Source organism: Carcharodon carcharias, chromosome 15 (assembly GCF_017639515.1).
Source record: "Carcharodon carcharias isolate sCarCar2 chromosome 15, sCarCar2.pri, whole genome shotgun sequence".
NCBI classification, from domain to species: domain Eukaryota; kingdom Metazoa; phylum Chordata; class Chondrichthyes; order Lamniformes; family Lamnidae; genus Carcharodon; species Carcharodon carcharias.
In genome coordinates this window covers 80,924,454-80,948,345 of record NC_054481.1, presented here as the reverse complement: position 1 = coordinate 80,948,345, position 23,892 = coordinate 80,924,454, and the positions used below count along the sequence as shown (strand labels likewise).

Here is a 23,892-nt window from a genome sequence, read left to right as displayed (position 1 = left end):
TTCAAGAAGCTTGACACCATTGACAAGCTTGACAAAGAGCCCATTTGATCAGCACCCATCCACCACCGCAGCACGGTGGCAGCAATGTGTACCATCTACAAGATGTAGTGCAGCAATTCACCAACGCTCTTTCAACAGAAACTTACAAACCCACAACCTCTACCACCTAGAAGAACAAGGGCAGCAGATGCATAGGAACACCACCACCTGCAGGCTCACATGCAAACCATAAATCATCCTGACTTGAAAATCCATCACCATTCCTTCATCGCCACTTGATCAAGATCCTGCAGCAGGCTATCTAACAACACTGCGGGTTTACTTATACCACATGGACTGTAGCATTTCAAGAAGTGGTTCAAAACCACCTTCTCAATGGCAAATCAGAATGGACAATAAATGCTCATCTTACCAGTAATGCCATGAGCCATGAAAAAGTAGGCGAAATATGGGTGATTGGTGCTAATACTACATAAAACCATAAGACATAGGAGCAGAAATTAGGCCATTCAGCCCATTGAGTCTGCTCCGCCATTCAATCATGGCTGATAAGTTTCTCAACCCCATTCTCCCCATAAGCTTTGATCCCCTTACCAATCAAGAACCTACCTATCTCGGTCTTAAATACACTCAATGACCTGGCTTCCACAGCCTTCTGTGGCAATGAATTCCATAGATTCACCACTCTTTGGCTAAAGAAGTTTCTCCTCATCTCTGTTCTAAAAAGTCTTCCATTTACTCTGAGGCTGTGCCCTCGGGTCCTAGTCTTTCCTACTAATGGAAACATCTTCCCCATGTCCATTCTATCCAAGCCTTTCAGTATTTTGTAAGTTTCAATCAGATCCCCCCTCATCCTTCTAAACTCCATCGAGTACAGACCCAGAGTCCTCAAAAGTTCCTCATACGTTAAGCCTTTCATTCCTGGGATTGTTCTCGTGAACCTCTTCTGGACCCTCTCCAGGGCCAGTACATCCTTCCTGAGATACGAGGCCCAAAACTGCTCACAATATTCTAAATGTGGTCTGACCAGAGCCTTATAAAGCCTCAGCAGCACATCCCTGCTTTTATATTCTAGTCCTCTCAAAATAAATGCCAACATTGCATTTGCCTTCCTAATTACCGACTCAACCTGCAAGTTAACCTTAAGAGAATCCTGGTCTAGGACTCCCAAGTCCTTTTGCATTCCAGATTTCTGAATTCTCTCCCCACTCAGAAAATAGTCTATGCCTCTATTCTTCCTACCAAAGTGCATGACCTCACACTTCCCCACATTGTATTCCATCTGCCACTACTTTGCCCATTCTCCTATCCTGTCCAAATCCTTCTGCAGCCTCCCCGCCTCCTCAATACTACCTGTCCCTCCACCTATCTTTGTATCATCTGCAAACTTAGCCAGGATGCCCCCAGTTCCTTCATCTAGATCATTAATGTATAAAGTGAAATCATTAATGTATAAAGTGAAAAGATGTGGTCCCAACACTGATCCCTGCGGAACTCCACTAGTCACCGGCCGCCATCCTGAGAAGGACCCCCTTATGCCCACTCTCTGTCTCCTGCCAGACAGCCAATCTTCTATGCATGCTAGTACCTTGCCTCTAACACCATGGGCTCTTATCTTACTGAGCAGCCTCCTGTGCGGCACCTTGTCAAAGGCTTTCTGGAAGTCCAAGTAGATAACATCTATTGGCTCTCCTTTGTCTAACCTACTCGTTACCTCCTCAAAGAATTCTAACAGATTTGTCAGGCATGACCTCCCCTTGATGAAACCATGCTGACTTTACCCGATTTTACCATGCACTTCCAAGTATTCTGAAATCTCATCCTTAATAATGGACTTTAAAACCTTACCAATGACCGAGGTCAGGCTAATCGGCCTATAATTTCCAGTCTTTTGCCTCACTCCCTTCTTAAACAGGAGGGTTACATTAGCGATTTTCCAGTCCTCTGGGATCCTCCCTGACTCTAGTGATTCCTGAAAGATCATCACTAACACCTCCACTATCTCTTCAGCTATCTCCTTCAGAACTCTGGGGTGTAATCCATCTGGTCCAGGTGATTTATCCACCTTCAGACCTTTCAGTTTTCCTAGCACCTTCTCTTTGGTAATGGCCACCATACTCACCTCTGCACCCCTCGACTCTCTTGAACTTTGGGGATGTCACTCGTGTCTTCCACTGTGAAGACTGACGCAAAGTACCTCAGTTCCTCCGCCATTTCTTTGTGCCCCACTACTACTTCTCCAGCGTCATTTTCCAGCAGCCCAATGTCCACTTTTGCCTCTCTCTTACCCTTTATATACCTAAAACAATTCTTGCATTCTTCTTTTATATTACTGGCTAGTTTACCCTCATATTTAATCTTCTCCCTCCTTATTTCTTTTTAGTTGTCCTCTGTTAGTCTTTGTAGGCTTCCCAACCCCCTGGTTTCCCACTGCTCTTCGCCGCATTGTAAGCTTTCTCTTTAGCTTTTATGCTATCCCCCCTGACTTCCCTTGTCAGCCATGGTTGCCTCGTCCTCCCTTTAGTATGCTTCTTCTTCCTAGGGATGGATTTTTGCTGTGTCTCCCAAATTACTCCCAGAAACTCCTGCCATTGCTGTTCCACTTTCTTTCCTGCCAGGCTCATCTCCCAGTTAATTCTGGCCAGCTCCTCCCTCATGCCTCTGTAGTTGCCTTTATTCAACTGTAATACCGTTACATCGGATTTCAGCTTTTTCCTCTCAAATTGCAGGGTAAATTCTATCATATTATGGTCACTTCCTCCTAAGGCTTCCTTCACCTTAAACTCCCTTATCAAATCTGCCTCTCCATGATACTATGTAACATCAATGCTGAATATGGCGTAAAGTGTTTGGAAAAAAAAAACATTTTACAGTAACATTAAAAGGCAAAACAATAAAACCAGAGTATTTCATGTTAAGGGCTTGCAGTTTATTGTTTTTTAAAACTAAAATGCAATGACGTCTCTAAATGGCTGTTCAGGTGCTCAAATATTTGTCTGAAAAATACCCCTGATTCTTCAAGTTTACATTGCATTATCTTCTCACAAGTTGGCAAGAATGTCAATTCTAAAGACAAAACATAAAGCTTCACTATCCCACCATCAGAATGAAACCTTACTTGAAATCAGGTCTGTTCCATCTGGGTTAGAAGAGGAGGAGAATCTATCAAAAGATTTACTTTTCACCATAGTGGGTTTCACAGGAATGTAGGACCCTAAATCGTCTTTCCTTGTTGCTATTAGAGCTCGCTCTTTTCGATTGCCTGCAAACAATGCATTAATGAATAAGCTATTTTGAACTCAAATCTATATTGCCTTGTTAACATACATTTTAACATTACAATTTTATATAGTTTGACTAATTCTACTCCCCTCAGATTTGTCTCCTTTCGTTCTTTCTGCTTCTGAAGGAAGGGCACAAGTATATTAAAATAAAGTATCATAAAATTGTACAGCACAAAAGAAACAAATACATGCCTATGCTTTTGAATAGCAATCCAATTAGGCCCATTCCCCTAGTCTTTCCCTATAGCACTACACTCCAAGTATTTATTTTGTATCAGTTATATTATATATTTATATCATCAGCAGCAGTCCTCTCAACAAATCCTAAATAATCGTCTTTCATCTATCAATTGGATGAAAGCATTGATAGGTGTTCAATGTCCTCAGACCAGGGATTTTAGCCTAAAACCTTTCTGATCAATATGGCACAATGCCTCACATGGAGAAGTTATCCATTGATTGGTAAGAAATTAGATTATATTTTACATTGACGACACAGTGAAGCTATTTGTATAAAAGAATATTTGACCTTGGGAAGCATTCAATGCATCACAATGGATAAAAAGTTTTTGGAATGATAAAGCTTAAGGATAAAATATAACTATTCAGCTTTTAGTAAGTGACTTTCATCCAATTCCACTAGTTTTATTATGAATTTCAAGATAACTTCATAATGTCAAAATTTACCAACTCTATGCCATGAAGAGGAATTGATCAACAACTGGTTAGAACGCAGGAAAGAGGAGGAGTTAGAGTCAGTTTCTTCGAGCAGCTGGAAGTGGGTATTTGTGCCCCACAGGCTCCCGCCCCCTTTGTTTATTATGCACATGAAGGACTTGGGTAAAGCCCAGAAGAATTAGTCTGCAAATTGATAGATGATACTAAAATAGAAGGCATAGTAAATAATTCAGAGGGCTAAAGGAAACCAATCAGTTGGTGGAATGGGCAAAAAAAAGTGCCATAGGGAATTCAATAATAAATGTGAGGTGGTACAATTTAGTTGAAGAAATAAAAGTCATAATTACACTTTGACCAGGGAAGACTGAATGATATGGAAGGCTAGAGTGGTTTGGGAGGTTCAAGCTATTAAAAGCAGCATAATAAGATAAGATCATTAAAACAAAAGCTAACAAGTGAAGAGGACACTCAGTAGAGTGCATACCCCTGTCATTATTACAATTATGCAGATCTTTCTTTTGGCTTTTCCCTGCCTGGTTGATGCTCTGTAACAACAAAGCTGAAAAAAAAATACTTTTATCAAGAGCTTCCATCTCACTGAGGAGACTTCAGGCCAATCCATATCCAATAACCTGCTCTGAAAGCTCTGTTCACATTTTGACAGCTGTGACAAATTCCACCACAGCAGCTGAGACAATGCACAACATACAGAATAAAACAACCCACAATACCATTAAAAAAAAAGTAAATTTGCCCCATCTCCCAATGTTAACAGGTCACTTTTTAAAAATTCCAGGATCATCTTCACAAAAAACTAATCAGCTCTTGCTTGGGCCATACCCTGTGTATGATGTTTAGTTGAAATCCGTCCATTCGTTTTTGATATATATTGGGCAGAATTTTACCCTTGGTGGGCGTGCAGGCCCCACTGGCTCGGCAGCGGGCGCACAACTAACCCCCGCCACCGAAACTGTGCCCGCTGCCATTTTGAGTGGGTGGGTCAATTAAGGCCCAGCCAGCGGCCTGCTCGACAGGAAGCGCATAGCGTTTCCTGTGCGGGGGTGGGGGGGGGGGGGGGGGGGGGGGGATTCCCAATCTGTCAAAGTGCGCTCTATCACGCATGCGCGCAAAAGAGCACACTGCTCCCTGAGACAAAGTCCTGTCTCAGGGAGGTTACTGACTGGTAAAAAAACACCAAAAATGAAAAATATTAAAATTAACATGTCCCCCTCTTGTGACAAAGTCACACGAGATGGGACATGTTAATAAAAAACACGTTAACTTTATGAAACTTTTTAAAAATGGACATGAAACCTCATCCCGCCAGTGGATGAGATTTCATGTATAATCAGAAGCCCGTTGGGGCTCCTGGCCTGCCCACCAGCCTTAAGGTTGGATGGGCAAGGTCTTTAACAATCTTAATTAGCCTGTCAATGGCCTTAATTGGCCATTGACAGGTTGGCGGGCAGACAGCTGATTTCACTGTCTGTCGGCCTTCCTGAAAATTTAAAGGGGCCGGGATGATGTCGGGGGTTCCTCCTGACATCATCCCGCGTCATTTTTCCGTTGGCGAGTGGGCCCCGCCCCCAAATCACCGACAGGAAAATCCTGGCCATTGTTTATAAACAAACAGACTAACAAACGCAGGTTGAAACTTTACCTCTGCTTACTTTCAGTGAACAAAGGAGTCGGAGGGAGCTTGTGAGAAGTTTAAATACTGCCACAGAACAGATGGGTTGAATGGCTGTTATTATGCTATAAATTCTAAGTAAAAATATAAATCCAATTCCCCATTACAAATTACTACTGAATCGATTTCCATCCCTCTTTCAGGCAGTGCATTTCAGATTATCATAGCTCACAGTGTGATTTAAAAAAAAAATCTCTCATCTCCTCCTTGCTTTTGTCAATTATTTGCAATCAGCAGTCTCTGGTCATCAACCCTTCTGCCAGTGGAAACAGTTGCTCCTTATCTCTTGAAATTGTTCATGATTTTGAATACCACTACTAGTCTTTCTGTAACCTTCTCTGCTCAAAAGAGAAAATCCCAGTTTCTTCCATGTCTCCACTTAACTGAAGTCTCATCCCTGGTATTATTCCAGTAAATAGTCTCTGCGAACTACTAGGAACATTCACATCCTTCCTATAGTGTAATGCCCAGAATTAGACTCAGTAAAACAACTGAGACCGAAGCAACGATTTATAAAGGTTCAGTATCAGTTCCTTGCTTTTGTACATGATGTCTCTCTTTATAAAGCCCAAGGTCCAATGCTCTTTCTAAAAAAAACAGCCTCATCAACTTGTCTGACCACTTTCAAAGATTTGTACATGAAAACCCTCAGAGGGTCTCTGTCCCATTTTCCATTTAAAATTGTGCCTTTTAGTTTACATTGCCTCTCATTATTTTTCCTTCAAAACTATATCACTTGATACTTCTACTATCATCCATCACGTACTCCCCATTTCTGTACTCCTTAAGTCTGTTAAATCCGCCTCACTGTTCAGTACAACTAGAAGTTTTGTGTCAACTACAAACTTTGCAATTTTGCCTGCTATACCCAAATCCAGGTAATGAATATATATCAAAAAGAATAGCAGTCCTAATACTGACCTACTGTAAGCTTCCCTCTATTAAACACTGAACTTACAGTCTCCACTTATTTCCACTAACTTCTGCAACCTAGAATGTATTCCATACAGACTTGGAAAATTTTCTACTTTTCATCCTCTTTATTTTTATTCCATCAATTTCCCTAATCCCCTCCTCTTTTACTCAGCATTGGCAACATCTTCCTCTTTTGTGAAGTCCGATGCAAAATACTTCATTTAGTACCTCAGCCAGGCTGTCTCTGTCCACATCATGACTTCCTTTCCCATATCTAATCCGACTTACCCTTCCTTTGACTATTCTTTTACTATTTATATGAATCACTTATGCTCCTTTTTGTTATTCACTAATCTTTTCTCACTTTCTTAGCTTCTCTTATTTCCCATGTCAGTTTTCCTCTGCATCTTCTGGATTCTGTTTCATTCTCTACAGACTGGATAATGAAAGTGACGTTTATAACAAGTTTCCTTTTCTGTTTCATTTTAATGGCAACTTTTAAAATTCATCCAAGGAGCTCTGGCTTTGGATGCCCTTCCTTTGCCCTCCTCATGGAAGCGTGTTTAATCAATGTTCTAACTATATATCCTTCTTGAAACCCTCTTGTTCTTCATTTATTGTTGTATCTGCCAATTTCTGTCTCCAATCTACCTGAGCCAGATCCTTTTCCAACTCACTGAAATTAGCTCCTTCACCTATATTGTGATCACTGTTTCCCAATGTTCCCCTACTGAAACATGCTCTACTTGCTCCACATCACTCCTCAGAACTAGATCCAGCAGTGTTTCTTTCTTCATTAGGTTAGAAGCATAATAACCAATAAAGCTCTCCAACCACCAAGAATTTATTCCTTAGCTTTACACTCTACAATTTAGATTAATTGTAGTTTCCACACTTCCTGAAATTTGTTTGTAAATTTGCTCTTCCATCTCCTTCTCCTACTATATTAAATATCCAGCAGTGTATTATTTCTTTCTCTGCCTCTAGATTCTGACTTTGAACCCTTAAGTTCATCATTCTGTTCCAGGGCTTTATCAGTATCTTTGATCAATACTTTGAACCATCTACATCCCAACTATTTTCACTTTTCATTTTTCTCCTGAACACAATGTAGCCAGGCACATTTAATTCCCATTTCTGACCTTAATTAAGCCCTTATTAGCATTATGTTATAGTCTCATGTGGCAACTTGTGTGTGCAGCTCAACAACTTTATTTGTCAATCATTTACCACATGCACTTGAACCCTGCCTTAGTATACTATTTATTTCACTCCTGCACATCCTTCCTCTTTCTGGACTACTCTCTATTCTAATGCTATTTATTTCTCCTCTTTGCTGATTCACCCCCTCATCCTGATAAATTAGTTTGAACCCTCCCTCATTACATATTACATACCATTTATACATTAGATCCAATATGGGATCTATTATTAAATCATATTTGCAAATACAACATGTTCGCTACTTATACAATAAATAGCATATTTCACCCACAGGAAGTGTTCTATTTGTTTTAATTCTAAAGTTCGAATTGGCATCTCAAGCACAGTATCAAATAAAATCCAAGGACATAGATTGGAAGTGTAGTAATCTTTTTATTGTATGGTTTTGGTTATCCCTTCAAATATTCCATTCTGGTTTTAGTATTTAAAAAGAATAGAATTACATTTCAGTTGCCACAGCAACTTAATGGCAGAGGAAAAGTAGAAGTAGAGCCATGTAGGGTACAAAAGTCATTTCATCAAACCCTCTTCTGTGTTTTCTCTTTGGTTTCTGACACATAAGGGTGATACTTAATGTTATGTAATTCCACCAGATTTCATGCCTTAACTGTGGCAAAACCTAGCCATTTCTTTCATCTCTCCTAATCTCTGGCGCCTCACATAAATCTTCAGGATAAACACTTTTGGAATACCTACTAGTTGGAGAACTTTACATGCACTGGGCCCCAATGTAGACAATGATCTCTTTGTACACCTACACCTGATTCTTCCTCTCTTCCACCAATTCAGAAGAGTCAAGATTTTGTGGAACAGAAAGCTGTCGATTTTTCATGCACTTTCCATACCTCAATTTCCACCAAGTAAAGGTCCCCTAGCACTCAGTTCCTACGTGCACAGTATAACATGCATAAATACTATTCCTGTAAACTCAATGCAGTAAAAAGTGTGAAACTGTATAGCAGCTACTAATATCATAGAGACTTAAAAGCATAAGTGACAGCTAATTTTTCCTTTGTGTCAGTATCTGCTCTTTACTAGTTCTAGCGTTAAGCTAGAGAAATCCAAAACTAATCTCACTATCCTTTTCTCTGAAGTATCATAAAACAGTAATACATTAAGCAACCATGTTGTTTAAAGAAATCCTTGCACTTGTAAAATAAAGAAACATATGAAATTTTATTTTTGTGTCTATATTACTATGTCGTCATTGCTTTAAAAGGAAAAAAGAGCAAAACCAATTGATCTAATAAACAAATATTAAAGTTCCTTTCCGATAAAGTTGTGGAATAAAATTTTAAACATTAGACAAAGATCTGTTAGTGTTGAAATGCATTTCTTTAATCTTAAAAAAAACTTACTTTTTGTACTAGGCCCAAAATCAAGTACAATCAGATCTCCAGGGTGTAGACTGTAGTGTTCAGCCTCTGAACCCCTCTGGAAAGACTGCTTATTCAGCTGTAAATCCTCCAGACCCTCTGTTGGTTCTTGAGTTACAATCTGCTCTCCAATTTTCTCATCCTCTAGAGAATCAGAGTCTTCACTGCCAGTGCTCTTCTTGGCACTAAGCTGGAGTTCAGCAGTCGGCTGCAGGCTTCTTCTCAACATCTAATGATCAGGTGATACATTAGGAAGCAGACCAACAAATACTATGACCAGTAAGCTATTAAGATGTTGACCTTAAGATGGCTGCAGAGTTAGCTGTGGCTCACTTGATACCACTCTTGTCTCTGAGTTACATGCTTCTAGGTTCAAGTCCCACTCCAGGGCTTGAGCACATAAATCAAGACTGATACTGCAGTGCAGTACTGAGGGAGTGCCACACTGCCAGAGGTGTCATCCTTTGGATGAGACGTTAAACGGAGGCTTCGTCTACTCTCTCAGGTGGGCATAAAAGATCCCATGGCACTATTTCAAAGGAGAGCAGGGAAATTATCCCAGGTCAATATTTATGCTTCAATCAAATCACAAAAAAATTATATGCTCATTAACAGCCTGCCATTTATGGGAACTAGCTGTGTGCACAATGGCTGCCATGTTTCTTACATTACAACAGTGACTGCACTTAAAGTCACTGGTATAAAAATGCATGTCTTCCCACCGTTCCATTTTGATCATTCTGTCCTTCAGGGTCTGTCTTACATGTGACTCCACTATATAGTTGACAATAGGGCAACTAGGGTTGGGTAATAAACATAGGCTTGCCAGCATAGCTCACATCCCAAGAACATATACATGAAGCATCACTCTTATCGAATCTAAAGTTTTAAAAAATCCTGTATTATTTATCACCAATTTTATAATGAAACATTAATAGTTTTGTATTGACAAATGCAATTTATACACTGGGGGTTAACCTGAACTGCCAGCACACACCTTAACATCTTGCATGTTCAGGAGTATTTTTTCATTGCCATCACAACAGCTTTTATCTGATATCCTTCCAGGTTTTATGAAGGAAGACTTTGATAAGAAACAAGTGTTGCCTCCGCTCCTGGAAGAATCATCAGCAAGAATCTACAAGAAATTGAGAAAAAGTAAAGTAAGTATAAATGACAGACTGGAGCAAAAGGTAGCATTTTTCATGAAACTACTGACAACCATGCAGTCAGTTACAGAAGTTCAGTGCTCTGGACCTACCTTTGCTCCATCCTCATTCCTTCCCTAAACCAATCAGTCTGTCCACATTCATCCTCCTTTAAAACCCACCTCTTTGAACAAAATTTTGATCACAGTTCCCACCAATCTCCTTCAGCTTTATGCTTTTATTTCTTACATCCCTATGAAGCACCCTGGAACATATTTCTATTTTAAAGGCACTATTTACATTCAAGTTTCTGTTGTTGCTATATATGTCCCTACCTCAAGCAGTCAGTCTACATTGTCTCTCAAATAATACAAGATTCTTTTCCTGTAAAAAGAGTTTTCCATCTACAGGCCATATCTGGAACATCACTGAAGAATTTGTAACCAGGAAAGCAATTAGAGTTTTAGCAACAGGTTGTGGAGAGAATAGCCCAAACTGGTGAAGAAAACTGACTGAACATATGAAGCTGAAACAAGGTAGAAATGCAAGAAAGAAAGGAAGCATGGAAAATCCATGGAGGTATGGAATTTCGAAAACTAAATAACTAATTCATAATTCAGATCTTCTGAGATCACAGTTATGAACATCATGAATTGAAGGTATTTGGGCATCACAGTCATCAAAACATCTGCTTACATCAAAATATCAAGAGCCAAAGGAATACTGAAGTCAAGATCCTCATGACCTCTAAGTACATTGGTCAGAATATCTAGAACCTCCGTGCATCTATTATATATTAAAAGCAATGAGTGAATTTAGGATTACATAATGTGCCAATAGGTAACACTGTGAACACAAGGTTACTACTCAGAATAATCCTCAATATTTTAAAAACAGAAATGGACGGTTGTGCTATCCACATGAACCGTTAAAAGCAAAAAGCAGATAAGTGTCAATTAAGATATGCATTACAAAACCAGTTTCTATTTCTTTATATAAAATATCAGAAGTACATGCACAAACTTCTTAAAGGAGGCCCTGCTTGACTGTTTAAATTTCAACAAAGGTGTCCTTGTAGACGAGCAGGGCTAATAACGAATATAAAAGGAAACGCTGAACTGTTAAAACTTTCTGAAACCGGAAATAGAAGGCAACTGAAAACACTCGAGGAAATAGATACTAAATAAATATAGGAATTGGGTTTGACAGGGTAGATATGGAGAAATTATACCATTTATGGTATCCAGAATAAGGGGCTAACTTTAATTTCTTTATGGAGAGAGTGCGACAAGAATGTGGAACTCTCTGCCACATTGGATGGTTTAATCAGATAGGGCTGATGTATTGAAAAGAAGGCTTCATATTTACATGAGGAAGGAGGGAACAAGAGTGATAAAGAGGTAGGATGGGAAGAGATAATTAAAGTGGGAGAAAGCTCATGGGGAGTATAAACACCACTGTAGACTAGTTGAGCTGAATAGCCTGTTTCTGAGCTGCAGATTCTATGTCATGTCTAAAGAGATTTAGAACCTATTGGATTGTGATCACTCTGCAAGGCTGTCTAGTACAGGAGTCAAAAAATTCACTTGCCGGGTGAAGTTGTTTAAAAAATATACTATGACGGACAATACATTATCGTACGCTTTCTTTTAAAGTTACCTGACAGCAATTACATGGTACATCCTCTGTCTCCATATTCACACTTTCATAAGCTTCAAAATCATCAGAGTAATCTACAGGTGCACCAAGGTGCAACTGTGCTCCTTTCTCTGTTTTAATATGGACTGAACTCTGTAACAAAATTCAAGTGTTATTTTTATAAGAATTTAATATGCCTTACCGTAGATGAAACCTGATTTAAAACGGTACAGCACTCACTTTATACTTCTGATTGCAGGCTCGAATCTCAGTGGCACTGAGTACTCCAACCTGCAATCCATGTCTGTCAGGATTCATCAGTTCTGAACTCATAGATATCTATACTCTAGGTTTTGGGGAAAAAAATACAACTACATCGATACGACAAGAGACATCAACACTGGTGTTGTGTTAAAATTAAACATTTCTGAATCTTGAATAAAAACTTGAGACAAAGGGCAGAAAAAGGGAGTATTTAAACATTTACTGACAATATCTTTATATTTGAAGCACAAACCAAGTCAGTCTTTTTTGGGCCCATAATGCAATGCATTATGAGACTTTGGGCACCAGGGTCTCATCAAAAGCTTGCTCATGTCCAATTTGCTCTGCATGAAGCTCAACAGAGCGATAACTTCCAAGAAATTTAGGCCCATGCTCCATTAAGAGTGTCACGACTCACTGGGGATAGTGCACTGTAATATCAAGCCCCACTGCTCCCTGAGCCGTGACAAATGTGAAAAAGTTTGATCAAACCACCAGATTGCCCCAATTCTACCTAACTGTTTAACTTAGGTTAACAGAATACCAGGTTTGTAAACTTAATAAGTAAGTAACTGTTTATTGAAGAAACTGTCGTTAACCAATGGCTAAAGAAAGAAATATGAACTGCTAATTTCTAACACTATAATCTAAACACTACCCCTTCTTAAATCCCTGTACACACACATACAAGACACATCAGGCACACAAAAATATGGATTTTAAGGGTGGGATAAAACAGTTCAATAGCATCAATTCCAGAGTACAGAATTCGATGGGTTGATTTTGACCGATGTCTTCCAAATTCTTTTCAGTTCTTGTTGATGACATGAGGTGGTCTTCCAGCACTTTCTGTATTTAGTTCACTGGTTGAGAACTTGACTTTCAATGCCTCTAACAGTGATTTCCCCCTTTGCCTCTTGACAGGATTTTCAGAGAGAGCATGTTATAGAGACATGAGGAGAAAAAGCCAGCTAGCTATTATTGTAGGATTACTGGAATCTTACACAGACATAGAAGAGAAGTTTTAGGTCTTGTTCCTTTCAGGCTAGGAGCTATTCTGTTGCACTGTCTCTCACACAAAACCTGGTCACCTGGTCAGCAGCCAATTAAAACATTGTTGCTAGGCAGCTCCGTTGGTCCAGGGCTCCTTTCCGGCACCATCCTGTCTTTCATGACACACTGTTCCAGGACTGCAACATTGTACATATCTCTCATCCCGTTCCAGTGGACGTCTTTCAACCTGCAGCCATTGTAATTTAATCCACGGTCCAACAGAAAATAAAAAGACATGTTCTTTACAACAGTCCAACAGAAATAAAACGATATGTTCATTTCATGCCTCTATCCTTTAAAGAGATGAAACACCATTTCAAGATGCATTTCATCACAAGGTATGTGATACATGGACAACAAAACACGAGACTTACTTCCATTCATCCTTCCTCCCCCTTATACAATCTTTTATAATCATCAGCATTTCTTACGCCTTTAACTTATTTTAGTATTTTGCACCCAGGACAATGTATCTGCGATCACATTATCTTTACTGACAATGTGAACAATCTTTATGTTGAATGTTTGAAACAATAGACTCCATCTAAACAGTCTCACATTCCACGTTTTAAGCTTTTCAATGAACCCATTTTCAGCAGATTAAGATCAGTGTAGATTAGGTGTTTCTTTGTTATCGTGTCGTACATAAACTTCAAAGCGTTGAAGAGATAACAATGCTAGAGTTTCTTTTTCTACTATCGAGTACTTCCTTTGAGATCGACTTAGTTTCTTGGAAAAGTACCCCACCGGCTTCTCGATCCCTAATTGATCATTTTGTAATCGGGCTGCATCTACCCCCAACTCACTAGCATCAACTGTCATTTTAAAAGGTTTGGTAAAGTCAAGGGAAGCTAACACTGGTTCATTTATTAAGATTGCCTTCAGTGTTTCAAAGACTGCATGACATTCTGCTGACCATACCACTTTTTCCTGTTTTCTTAACAAATTGGTCAGAGGTACAGCTATTGTGCTGGAGATATGCACAAACTTCATATAAAACCCAAACATTCCCAAAAGCCTCATGATTTCTTGTTTAATTTTAGGAATGGGGAATTATTTTGGACCATACACTTTTGCTGTTCTTGGCAACACCTGCCCTTGCCCTATGATGTGACCTAGGGAAGTTACCCTTGGTTTTGCAAATTCGCTTTTGGCCATATTTATGACTAAGCCAGCCAATTGTAATTGCTTAAACAGGTCCTCTAATTGTTTTACATGCTCTTCCCATGTGTTATTATATATTATGGCATTGTCTAAATAAACCATACAGTTATGTACTTCAGCTATGACTTGATTCATAAGTCTCTGAAATGTAGCTGGGGCATTTTTAAACCCAAACAGCATGACTAGAAATTGATACAACCCACTTGGTGTAACAAAGGCAGATATTTCTTTAGCCCTTGATGTTAATGGCACCTGCCAGCACCCTTCAACCGATCAATTTTAGAAAGAAATGAGGCACTAACAACCCCACTGATGTAATCATCTAACCGAGGAATTGGGTACAAATCTGTCTTTGTTACTACATTCATTTTCCTGCAGTCTATACAAAATCTAATGGATCCATTCAGCTTAGGAAACAGTACTACCAGTGAACTCCAGCCACTTTGGCTAGGCTCAATCAATTGAATCTCCAACATATATTGGAACTCTGTTTCGAACTGAGCTTGTTTCTCTGGGCTCAACCGATAATGATGTTTTATCGACACTGAGTCTCCTACATCCACATCATGTTTAGCTAATGTAGTACATCCAGGTGTATCCCTACAAATTCCCTTATACTTCCTAAGTAACCTTCTTAGATCTTTCCTTGGTCCTTCCTCTAAATATGAGAACACAGTATCTAACTGTCCCATATTGCTGTACTGGCTAGTCAAATTGTAGAATGTTCGCTTTGGGCACTTGGCACACTTGCTCTGTCTTATCATCTTCTCTGTGATGATATTGCTTTAACATGTTTATGTGACATAACCGTCTCTTCTTCCTACACTCAGGAGTGTCTATCAGATAAATCACTTTACTAACTCTCCTACCTATCTTGTAGGGGCCACTGAATTTCACTTTCAGGGGGTCACCCTGCAAAGGTAACAACACCAATACTTCATCTTCTGCTTGGAACATTCTAGTTGTAGCATGTTCGTCTTCCCATTCCTTCATTTTGGCTTGGGAATTTTTTTAAGTGCTCTCGTGCTACTTTACATGCTCCTAGAAAAATGGACACGTAATCCAACATGGAGGATTTGTCTTTCTACTTTAGAAACTTTTCCTTAATCACTTTTAATGGGCATCTTATTTCATGACCATAGATCAATTCAAAGGGACTAAATCCAGTAGATTCATTTGGAGAATCTCTGGCAGCAAATATTAAGGAACCTAATCCTTTGTCCCAATCCTTTGGGTATTCGTGACAATAAGTCTTAATCATGGTTTTGAGAGTCTGATGGTATCTCTAAAGCTCCCTGTGTCTGTGGGTGATGGGCAGTAGACTTTAGTTGTTTTATACCCAAACTGCTGGTATGTCCTGGAAAATTTTAGGCACGAAGTTAGAACCTTGGTCAGATTGTATTTCAATTGGTAGGCCATAACAAGTGAAAAACTTAGCTAACTTTTCCACCACCACCTTAGATGTAATTGTCCTTAAAGGACTAGCTTATGGAAATTGGGTTGTCATACCCATGATTGTAAGGATATACTGATGTCCTGCTTTCATTTTGGGTAATGGTACTACACAATCTACTAATAACTGACTAAATGCTTCTTCAAATACTGGTATCGGTATTAAAGGTGCTGGTTTGATTACATATTGAGGTTCACCTACTATCTGACACATTTTACAAAATTGCACTACGTCCTCATGAAGTCTTGGCCAGGTAAAATGCCTATTTATCGAAGCTTGGGTTTTCCACATTCCTACATGTCCTGCCATAGGAATTTCATGTGCTATTTGCAATGACTCCTTACGATGTTTGGGCAGTACCACTACCTGATGAACAACCATCCATTCCTCACCCCGGCGTCTGTGAGGGTGTCTCTACTTCCTCATCAGAACTCTAATTTTTTTAATGTAATAGCACTCCAGAACTCCTTCCACCTCAGCTTCAGTGTGAGCTGACTGTGCTAACTTGTTTAACTCAGGATCTGCTTTCTGAGCCTCAAATAATGAAGACCTGCCAAACACTCCCTTTGAATTATCCTCATCCTTAAAGAAAGTTTCAGCTACTCTAACATTTGCTCATGGTATTACTTGGACCTCTGGTAATGGACTTTGTTCTGGTCACCACACACGATGGAAAAATACCAGGAACTTATTCTTGTAACTGCTCCACCTCCTTAGCCTCTCCCAGACTTTCCGTAATTATATTGGTGAAGCTACAACCTTCACTCCTGCTAAATCATTCCCCAGGAGTAAATCAACTCCAACCACAGGTAATTTCTTAACCACTCCTACAACCACCGATTCTGACAACAAATCACACTCCAATTGCACTTTGTATATTGGAACCGGGATATACTCTCCACTTATCCTGTTTACCAATACTTTAGTTTCGTCGAACACTCTGGAGGGAAAACTAGGTCCTTTTCCAGCAAAAGAGTTCGAGTAGCTCAGTGTCCTTTAATATAGTTATGGGTTTAGCTGCATCATTTGATGAAAAAGGGGTTAACTTTCCTTTAGACAAAACCCTTTATATCTTTCATCGACCTTATTCACTTCACCTACATTCACAGCAGTTTTTACCTCCAGACTCTTATTTGTAGTTAGAGCTACAATTTGATCCGTGGCATTTTCTTTTTGAGTTTCCTTTTCGGATTCACTCTTACGAACTCCAATAAGCCCCAGGTGCTTCCCTCGCAACTTCCAGCAGTCTGAACGAATATGTCCCACTTTATTACAAAGGAAACACTTAGGCCTTTGAGTTTCACCTAACCCTCAGTACCTTCCTTCCTGACCTGGGGAGGAGATCTCAAGGTATTCCCAGCTATCCATCCTTTATCCTGGCTACTTGCCTTCCTTTCAATCTCCCACTTTCTATCCTTTTCAAATGTATGGGGGTGGTGGAAAAATGGTTTAGTTTTATGGATCAGCTTGTAATCGTCAGCCATTACTGCTGCCTGTTTAGTAGTTGCTGCCCTTTGGTCTTCAACACGGCTCTTATTACAGAAGGGAGGCAGTATTTAAATTCTTCCTAGAGATTGGTCTCTCTGAGAACTTCATAGGTAGTTTCAACTCCAAATGCTCGTATCCACCTGTCAAACTACTTTGCTTAATCCTTTCAAAGTCAATGACAGTTTACCTAGGCTATTTCCTTAAATTTCAAAACTTTTGTCTGTACGCTTCAAGTACCAACTCATATGCACTCACAATGGCCTTTTTCACCACACCATAATCCCTAGAAACCTCCTCTGACAGCAAAGCATACATTTCCTGTGCTCTACCTGCCAATTTACTCTGCATGGACAATGTTCAGTTTTCCTTTGGCCAGTCATCTGTTTAGCTATCTTCTCAAATGAAATAAAGAATGCTTCAACATCCTTTTCCTGAAATTTTGGAAGAGCTTGCACAAATTTAAACATCTCCCCACTGGGTTCTGATCTGGAAATCAGTCCTGCCTCACCTACTGGTGTCTCTTTTTTAACTGCCAGCTTTCTAAGCTGGAATTCTCTCTTTTTCCCTTTCCTCCTTTTCTAACTTTGCCATTTCTAACTCCCTTTGGAATGTCCTCTTTCCTTTTCTATTTTTTTTTTGGAATGCCCGTTCTGCCTGTTCCCTTTGAAATTCTCTCTCTCTTTCCTTTTCTTTCTCTGCCCTTTCTTCTTCTGCAACTGAATTTGAGCCCATTCCAATGAACCACCCCTTGGAGAACTCGGTCTCTTGGGTATTCCTTCCAATTTCAAATGCTGTGCCATCTCTTCAACTATCTCTGCCTTCCTAGCATTGGCAGGCAACCCTACTCTTCATTTACTTGCCAATTCAATTAACCTTGGCTTTTGGGATCCCTGGTAAAATCGTCAAGGACATCTCTTTCTTGCAGGAAAGCTTTAGCAGTTTCCAGGGCCATCTTATTTTTGACAGTACAAACCTGGTGTTTCCTTTTAGCTTTTATTACTTACTAAATCTACACCCAAATCGTCATTGTCTTTTGTTCCAAAATTCCCAGATGAGCCCCCAGACTTTGTGATGACTCATTGTTTAATTTACCTACCTATTTAATTTAGATAAACAGATTACAAGCACCAGGTTTGTAAACTTAATAAGTAAATAACTGTTTATTGAACAAACTGTCATTAACCAGTGGCTAAAGAAAGAAATATGAACTGCTAATTTCTAACTCTATAACCTAAACTCTACCTCTTTTTATATCCCTACACACACATACAAGACACACAAAAATATGGATTTTAAGGGTGGGATAATACGCTTCAACAGCACCAATTCCAGAGTACAGAGTTAGATGGGTTGATTTTGATTGATGTCTTCCAAATTCCTTTCAGTTCTTGTTGGTGACATGAGGTGGTCTTCCAGCACCTTCAGTATTTAGTTCACTGGTTGAGAACTTGCCTTTCAATGTCTCTAACAGTGATTTTCCCCTTTGCCTCTTGACAAGGGATTTTAGAGAGAGCAGATTATAGAGACATGAGGAGAAAAAGCCAGCTAGCTATTCCTGTAAGGTTATTGGAATCTTAAACACACACACACAGGGAAGAGGTTTTAGGTCTTATTCCTTTCAGGCTAAGAGCTATTCTGCTGCACTGCTTCTCACACAAAACCTGGTCAGTAGCCAATTAAAACATTGTTGCTAGGCAGCTCTCTTGGTCCAGGGCTCCTTTCCAGCACCATCCTGTCTTTCATGGCACACTGCAACATTGTATCTCTCATCCTGTTCCAGTGGACATGTCTTTCAACCTGTAGTCTTTGTAATTTTAGCCCACATTTCAACAGAAAATAAAAAGATATATTCGTTACAACAATCCAACAGAAATAAAAATATATGTTCCTTACAAGGAGATGAGGTACATAAGCAACTGGTTAGACAACAGCTGTTTATATGAATGGACACTTTAACAGAGGGTCAGAAATTGAGTTAAGGCTTTCCTCTTTTCCTTCTGGGTGGCATATCTGAATATGACCTCTCTTCATGTATACTTTTTTTGGTCAAAATTTAAATCCGTCAACAAAGTAATTTGTGCCCTTCAAAAAAAAATTGGCAGTTTAAAAGTAATTGACAGTACCCAACATTCCAGCCCTCAAGATACTCTCAGTGCCTCAAGTACCTGGAGTGCCATAAATGATTTAAATATGTTGACCTTGTATTATCTGCATTGTACAGGTTCAAAAAAAAAAGGGCAACTAAAAATGAGAGATTTGTTTAATGTTCTTTTGTATTGCAAAAAAAAAAATCAGAACTGTCTCATTAAACTTTCATTAAACTTTCCTTAGATAACATACACCTTTATGTGCTTCTCAAACACAATCGAGTTTGATGAAAATCTATAATTGAGAACTTATAATAGCTGATTTCAGATAATGAAAGCAATATAATAGTTTCTGGAAAAATTGCAACTAATTTTCATGCTGTAAATCATGAAGAAGAAACAATATCCCAAAATATTGGAATTTTAAGGAGATCTTAAGTGACTTGCAAACTTAACAAAAGCTAATATTGCAGTTTTACTCTAACTTCTGTTTGATAAGGATGTCCTCAAAGCATCCCTGAAGAGATTAAATATACCTGCCAACTCATGGGCATCCTTGGCTTGTGACCAACCAAAATGGAGAAGGTTTATTTGGGAAGGCACCAAACACATCGAGAGACTTCCTTAGGAGTACAAATTGTGAAGTCAAGATGCCAGAAAGCGCAAACATCCAATAGCATGACTTGCCAGACTCTTCAAGCACCACCTGACCCACATGTGGCAGAATCTGCATTTGACTTATCGGCCATCTCAGAACCCACTGACCCAGAGTGGAAGCAAGTCATCATTGATCCCAAAGGACTGCCTAAGAGAAGATAACTTCCGTACCCAGATTCCTTCACAAATGGCAATAACTTATTTATATTTCTTGCCAATAAACTGTACTGTCCATCAAGAAGAAGTCTGGGACAATAAATTTGAAATGCATCGAGAGTGCAGGGGCAGCACACTCTGCCTCAAAAAATTAAGTTCTGCTTAAGTCTAAAGTACCCAAGGGACCCAACTGCCCCTTAAGTACTTTTATTACTTAGCATGACATGATACTTGCATCATTCATCAAACCAAAGCAGTGTGGGGCAGCATCACAAGTGGGCAGGGGCTGTTACACTGCTCTCTTCCATAGTCAGGCCAGGACTCAACTCCATAACTATACTGTCAGTTTCACATTACCACAAACTGAAACTTCTGCAATGCAGAAGAGACAGGTAGGTTCTGGTCTTAAAATTCCCTGTGGATGGAAAAGATTTCATACTGTTTCTACTGTGGGTTTAATCACAATTTGTCTTTACCTGCACCCAACCCTTACGATGAACTTTGCCTGGTGCAGTTTGGGTTCTTCGTTTTGTTACATCTAATTCTTGTATCTCTTCAGGATACAAAGCTGATCTTGATGCAGAATCTGAAATTAATTTTGCACACATAATTTTAATGTATGGGCTTAACATAAGAACATAAGAAATAGGAGCAGGAGTGGGCCATTTGGCCCCTCAAGCCTGCCCAACCATTCAATAAAATCATGGCTGATCTGCCCCATGCCTCAAATCCTCCCTTGTGCCAGCTCCTCATAGCCCTCAACTCCCTGATATTTCAAAAATCTATCTACCCCTTTTTTAATGCAGAAACAAAGCTTTTTGGTTTAGAACGTAAAATACAAAAACAGCAGTTTAACAGGATAATAAAAGTAATAAGGTCCACAAAATTGCGGATGGTGACCTTTTAAAAATATGAATTAAATGGTAACCCTCCACTGCCCATTCAAGAGACTCACAAAGAAGAGGGTTTGCAATGGAATTTTGAAATTATGTTAAAAAAAAGGTTTACAAACTGGAAGGCGCTAACTAGCTCCTCCAAGTGGATGAATTCAACTTGTAATAATAAGAAAGCAGGTGGGAACAGGCTGTGAAAATGGCTACTCTGCCCCATGTTGCTACTCTTCACAAATTTCAGCTAACCCACACCATTGTGCCTTGTGTCATGTCCTGCATACTCATCGCTTCCCTCTTCCCAAAGCTAAACAGGTTTCTTGTGCCTCTGGAAATTAAGTTAAAAATCCTTGTCAATTTTAATTTCTCCAAAGCTTTATCCAGCTTATTCTAGCAATCTATTTTAGGTATGTAGACACAGCTTGCTCTCAGTTTCTCATATTTAGGGTACTGACAATTGCCAACCCCTTCACTCCACTATACAAAGCTATTTTACCAGTCAACCTGTCCTTCTATCTAAAATTCTCTTCAAAAACCAGATTGCCTTATCGCTTTTCCGCTTTCAAAAGCCTCTTAAAAACCTCTGACAGACCATCCACTTAAAATCTTTCAATTCTTGCTTGATGCCCACTTTTTTCCCCAATTAAATAAATCATAAATATTTACAGCACAGAGGGATGATCTGTGTCCGCTCTGGCTGACAAGAAGCCATCCAGCTTACTCTCACTTTCTGCCTCTTGGTCTGTAGCCTTGTAGGTTACAGCACTTCAAGCCCATATCTAAGTACTTCATAAATGTTATGAGTTCCTGTTTCAATCACCGTTTCAGGCTGAGGGTTTCAGATCAGCACCACACTCAGGATGAAAAAAAATTCCTCTTGAATTCCTCCTAAGCCTCCTACCTCTTATCTTAAAACAATACCCACTAGTTATGGAGCCCTCAACCAGGGGGAAATAGGTCCTTCCTATCTACTCTACCTAGACCACTCAATTTCATAATTTCAATGAGGTCTCCTCTTAGCTTTCTCTATTCCAAAGAACAAAACACCAACCTATCCAATCTTTCCTTATCGCTAAAATTCTCCAGTTGTGGCAACATCTTCATAAATCTCCTCTGTAGTGCAATCACATCTTCCCTACAATGCAGTGACCAGAACTGCTAGGAGTACTCCAGCTGGGGCCTAACTGGTGTTTTATACAGTTCCAACAATTGTAAAGGCAGAGATCACCGATGCCTTCTTGACCAATTTATTTACCAAAGTCTCTCTGATTCTTCTCAGTATCTGACCTTTTATTGTGTGTTTCTTTGCCTTGTTAGCCCTCTCCGAGTGTATTACCTCAAACTTCTCTGGCTTGAACTCCATTAGCATTGTTCCACCTAGCTGACTAGTCCTTTGCTATCTTCCAGCAGTCTACAAATTTCTTTTTCAATATTAACCGTACATCCAATTTTTGTATCTTCTGTAAAATTTTTAATCACACCTCTACATTGAAGTCCAAATCATTGATACATATCACAAAATGCAAGGGACCCAATACTGAGTCCTGCAGAACCCCCATGGTAACAGTCTTTCAGTCAGAAAAACACCCAATGACCATTACCCTTTGCTCCCTGCTTCTTTGCCTATTTTGAATCCTTGTCACTTTGCCTTGGATCAAATGTGCTTTTACTTTTGTGACCAGTCTGCCATATTAGGCTTTAACAAAAGCCTTGCTAAAATCCAGATGGGCTACATCAAATGCAGTCCCCTCATCAAACTTCCTCGTTAGCTCTTCAAAAAAAATTCAATTATACAAGTCAGACAAGGCCTTCTCTTCACAAATTCTGGAAAAATCAGATGGGCAAAGGTAGCGTAGATGAGCAGTTCATAGAATGTTTTTGGGATAATTTCTTAGAACAGCATGTTCTGGAGCCAACCAGAGAGCAGGCTATTCAACAATGAGATAGGATTAATTAATAACCTCAGTGATGGCACCCCTAGGTAGCAGCAATCATAATATGATCGAATTTTACATTCATTTTGAGGGAGAAATGAGTGTGTCCAAGACTAGTATTTCTCAACTTAAGCAAGGGTAATTATGAGGGCATGAAAGCAGGGTTAGCTGAAGTGAACTGACAAATGAGGTCGAGGGACCGGTCAATAGGGGTTCAGTGGCAAACATTGAAAGGGATATTTCAGAATACAGAGGTTATACGTGTTCCATTGGGGAAGAAAAATTCCAAGCGGAGGGCCCACCGCCCGTGGTTAACTAAAAACGTTAAAGACAGTATTAAACTTAAAGAAAAAGGGTATAATCATCCAAAGATGGGTGGCAGGTCAGAAGATTGGAAAGAATATAAGAGGCAGCAAAGAATGACAAAAAGATTAATAAGGAGGAAAAAATTAGAGTACAAGAGAAAGCTAGCTAGTAACATAAAGACGGATAGTAAAAGATTCTGTGGATATTTAAATAGGAAAAGAGTTAAAATGAGCATTGGTCCTGTAGAAAGTGCGTCTGGGAAATTGATAACAGGAAGTAAGGAGATGGAGGATGAAATAAAACTGGTATTTTGCCTTGGTTTTCACTATAGAGGACACAACAGCTATAACTTAGGAAATGGAAGGGAGGGAGGAACTCGGGAAAATTACAATCACCCAGGAAGTGGTATTGAGCAACTTGTTGGGGCTGTGGGCTGACAAATGCCCAGGTCTGATGAAGAGATTGATGAAGAGTCATACGGACTCAA

The 23,892-nt window shown here is 39.5% G+C and overlaps 1 protein-coding gene across 11 annotated transcripts in view; it reads right to left on the bottom strand.

Annotated features, from left to right (window-relative positions):
• LOC121288216 (katanin-interacting protein) overlaps positions 1-23,892 on the bottom strand; it is a 145,751-nt gene that overhangs the window by 80,566 nt on the left and 41,293 nt on the right. For all 11 annotated transcript variants that reach the window (XR_005945331.1, XR_005945332.1, XM_041206663.1 and 8 more), the window contains 5 exons: positions 20,752-20,861; positions 11,975-12,106; positions 10,165-10,305; positions 9,150-9,396; positions 3,119-3,262 (listed from right to left, as the gene is read on the bottom strand). Coding sequence is in view for 9 of the 11 variants with exons in the window: in XM_041206663.1 (XP_041062597.1) it covers positions 3,119-3,262; positions 9,150-9,396; positions 10,165-10,305; positions 11,975-12,106; positions 20,752-20,861 (774 nt within the window). In the remaining 2 variants the exon portion in view is untranslated. The remainder of the gene's footprint in view (positions 1-3,118; positions 3,263-9,149; positions 9,397-10,164; positions 10,306-11,974; positions 12,107-20,751; positions 20,862-23,892) is intronic.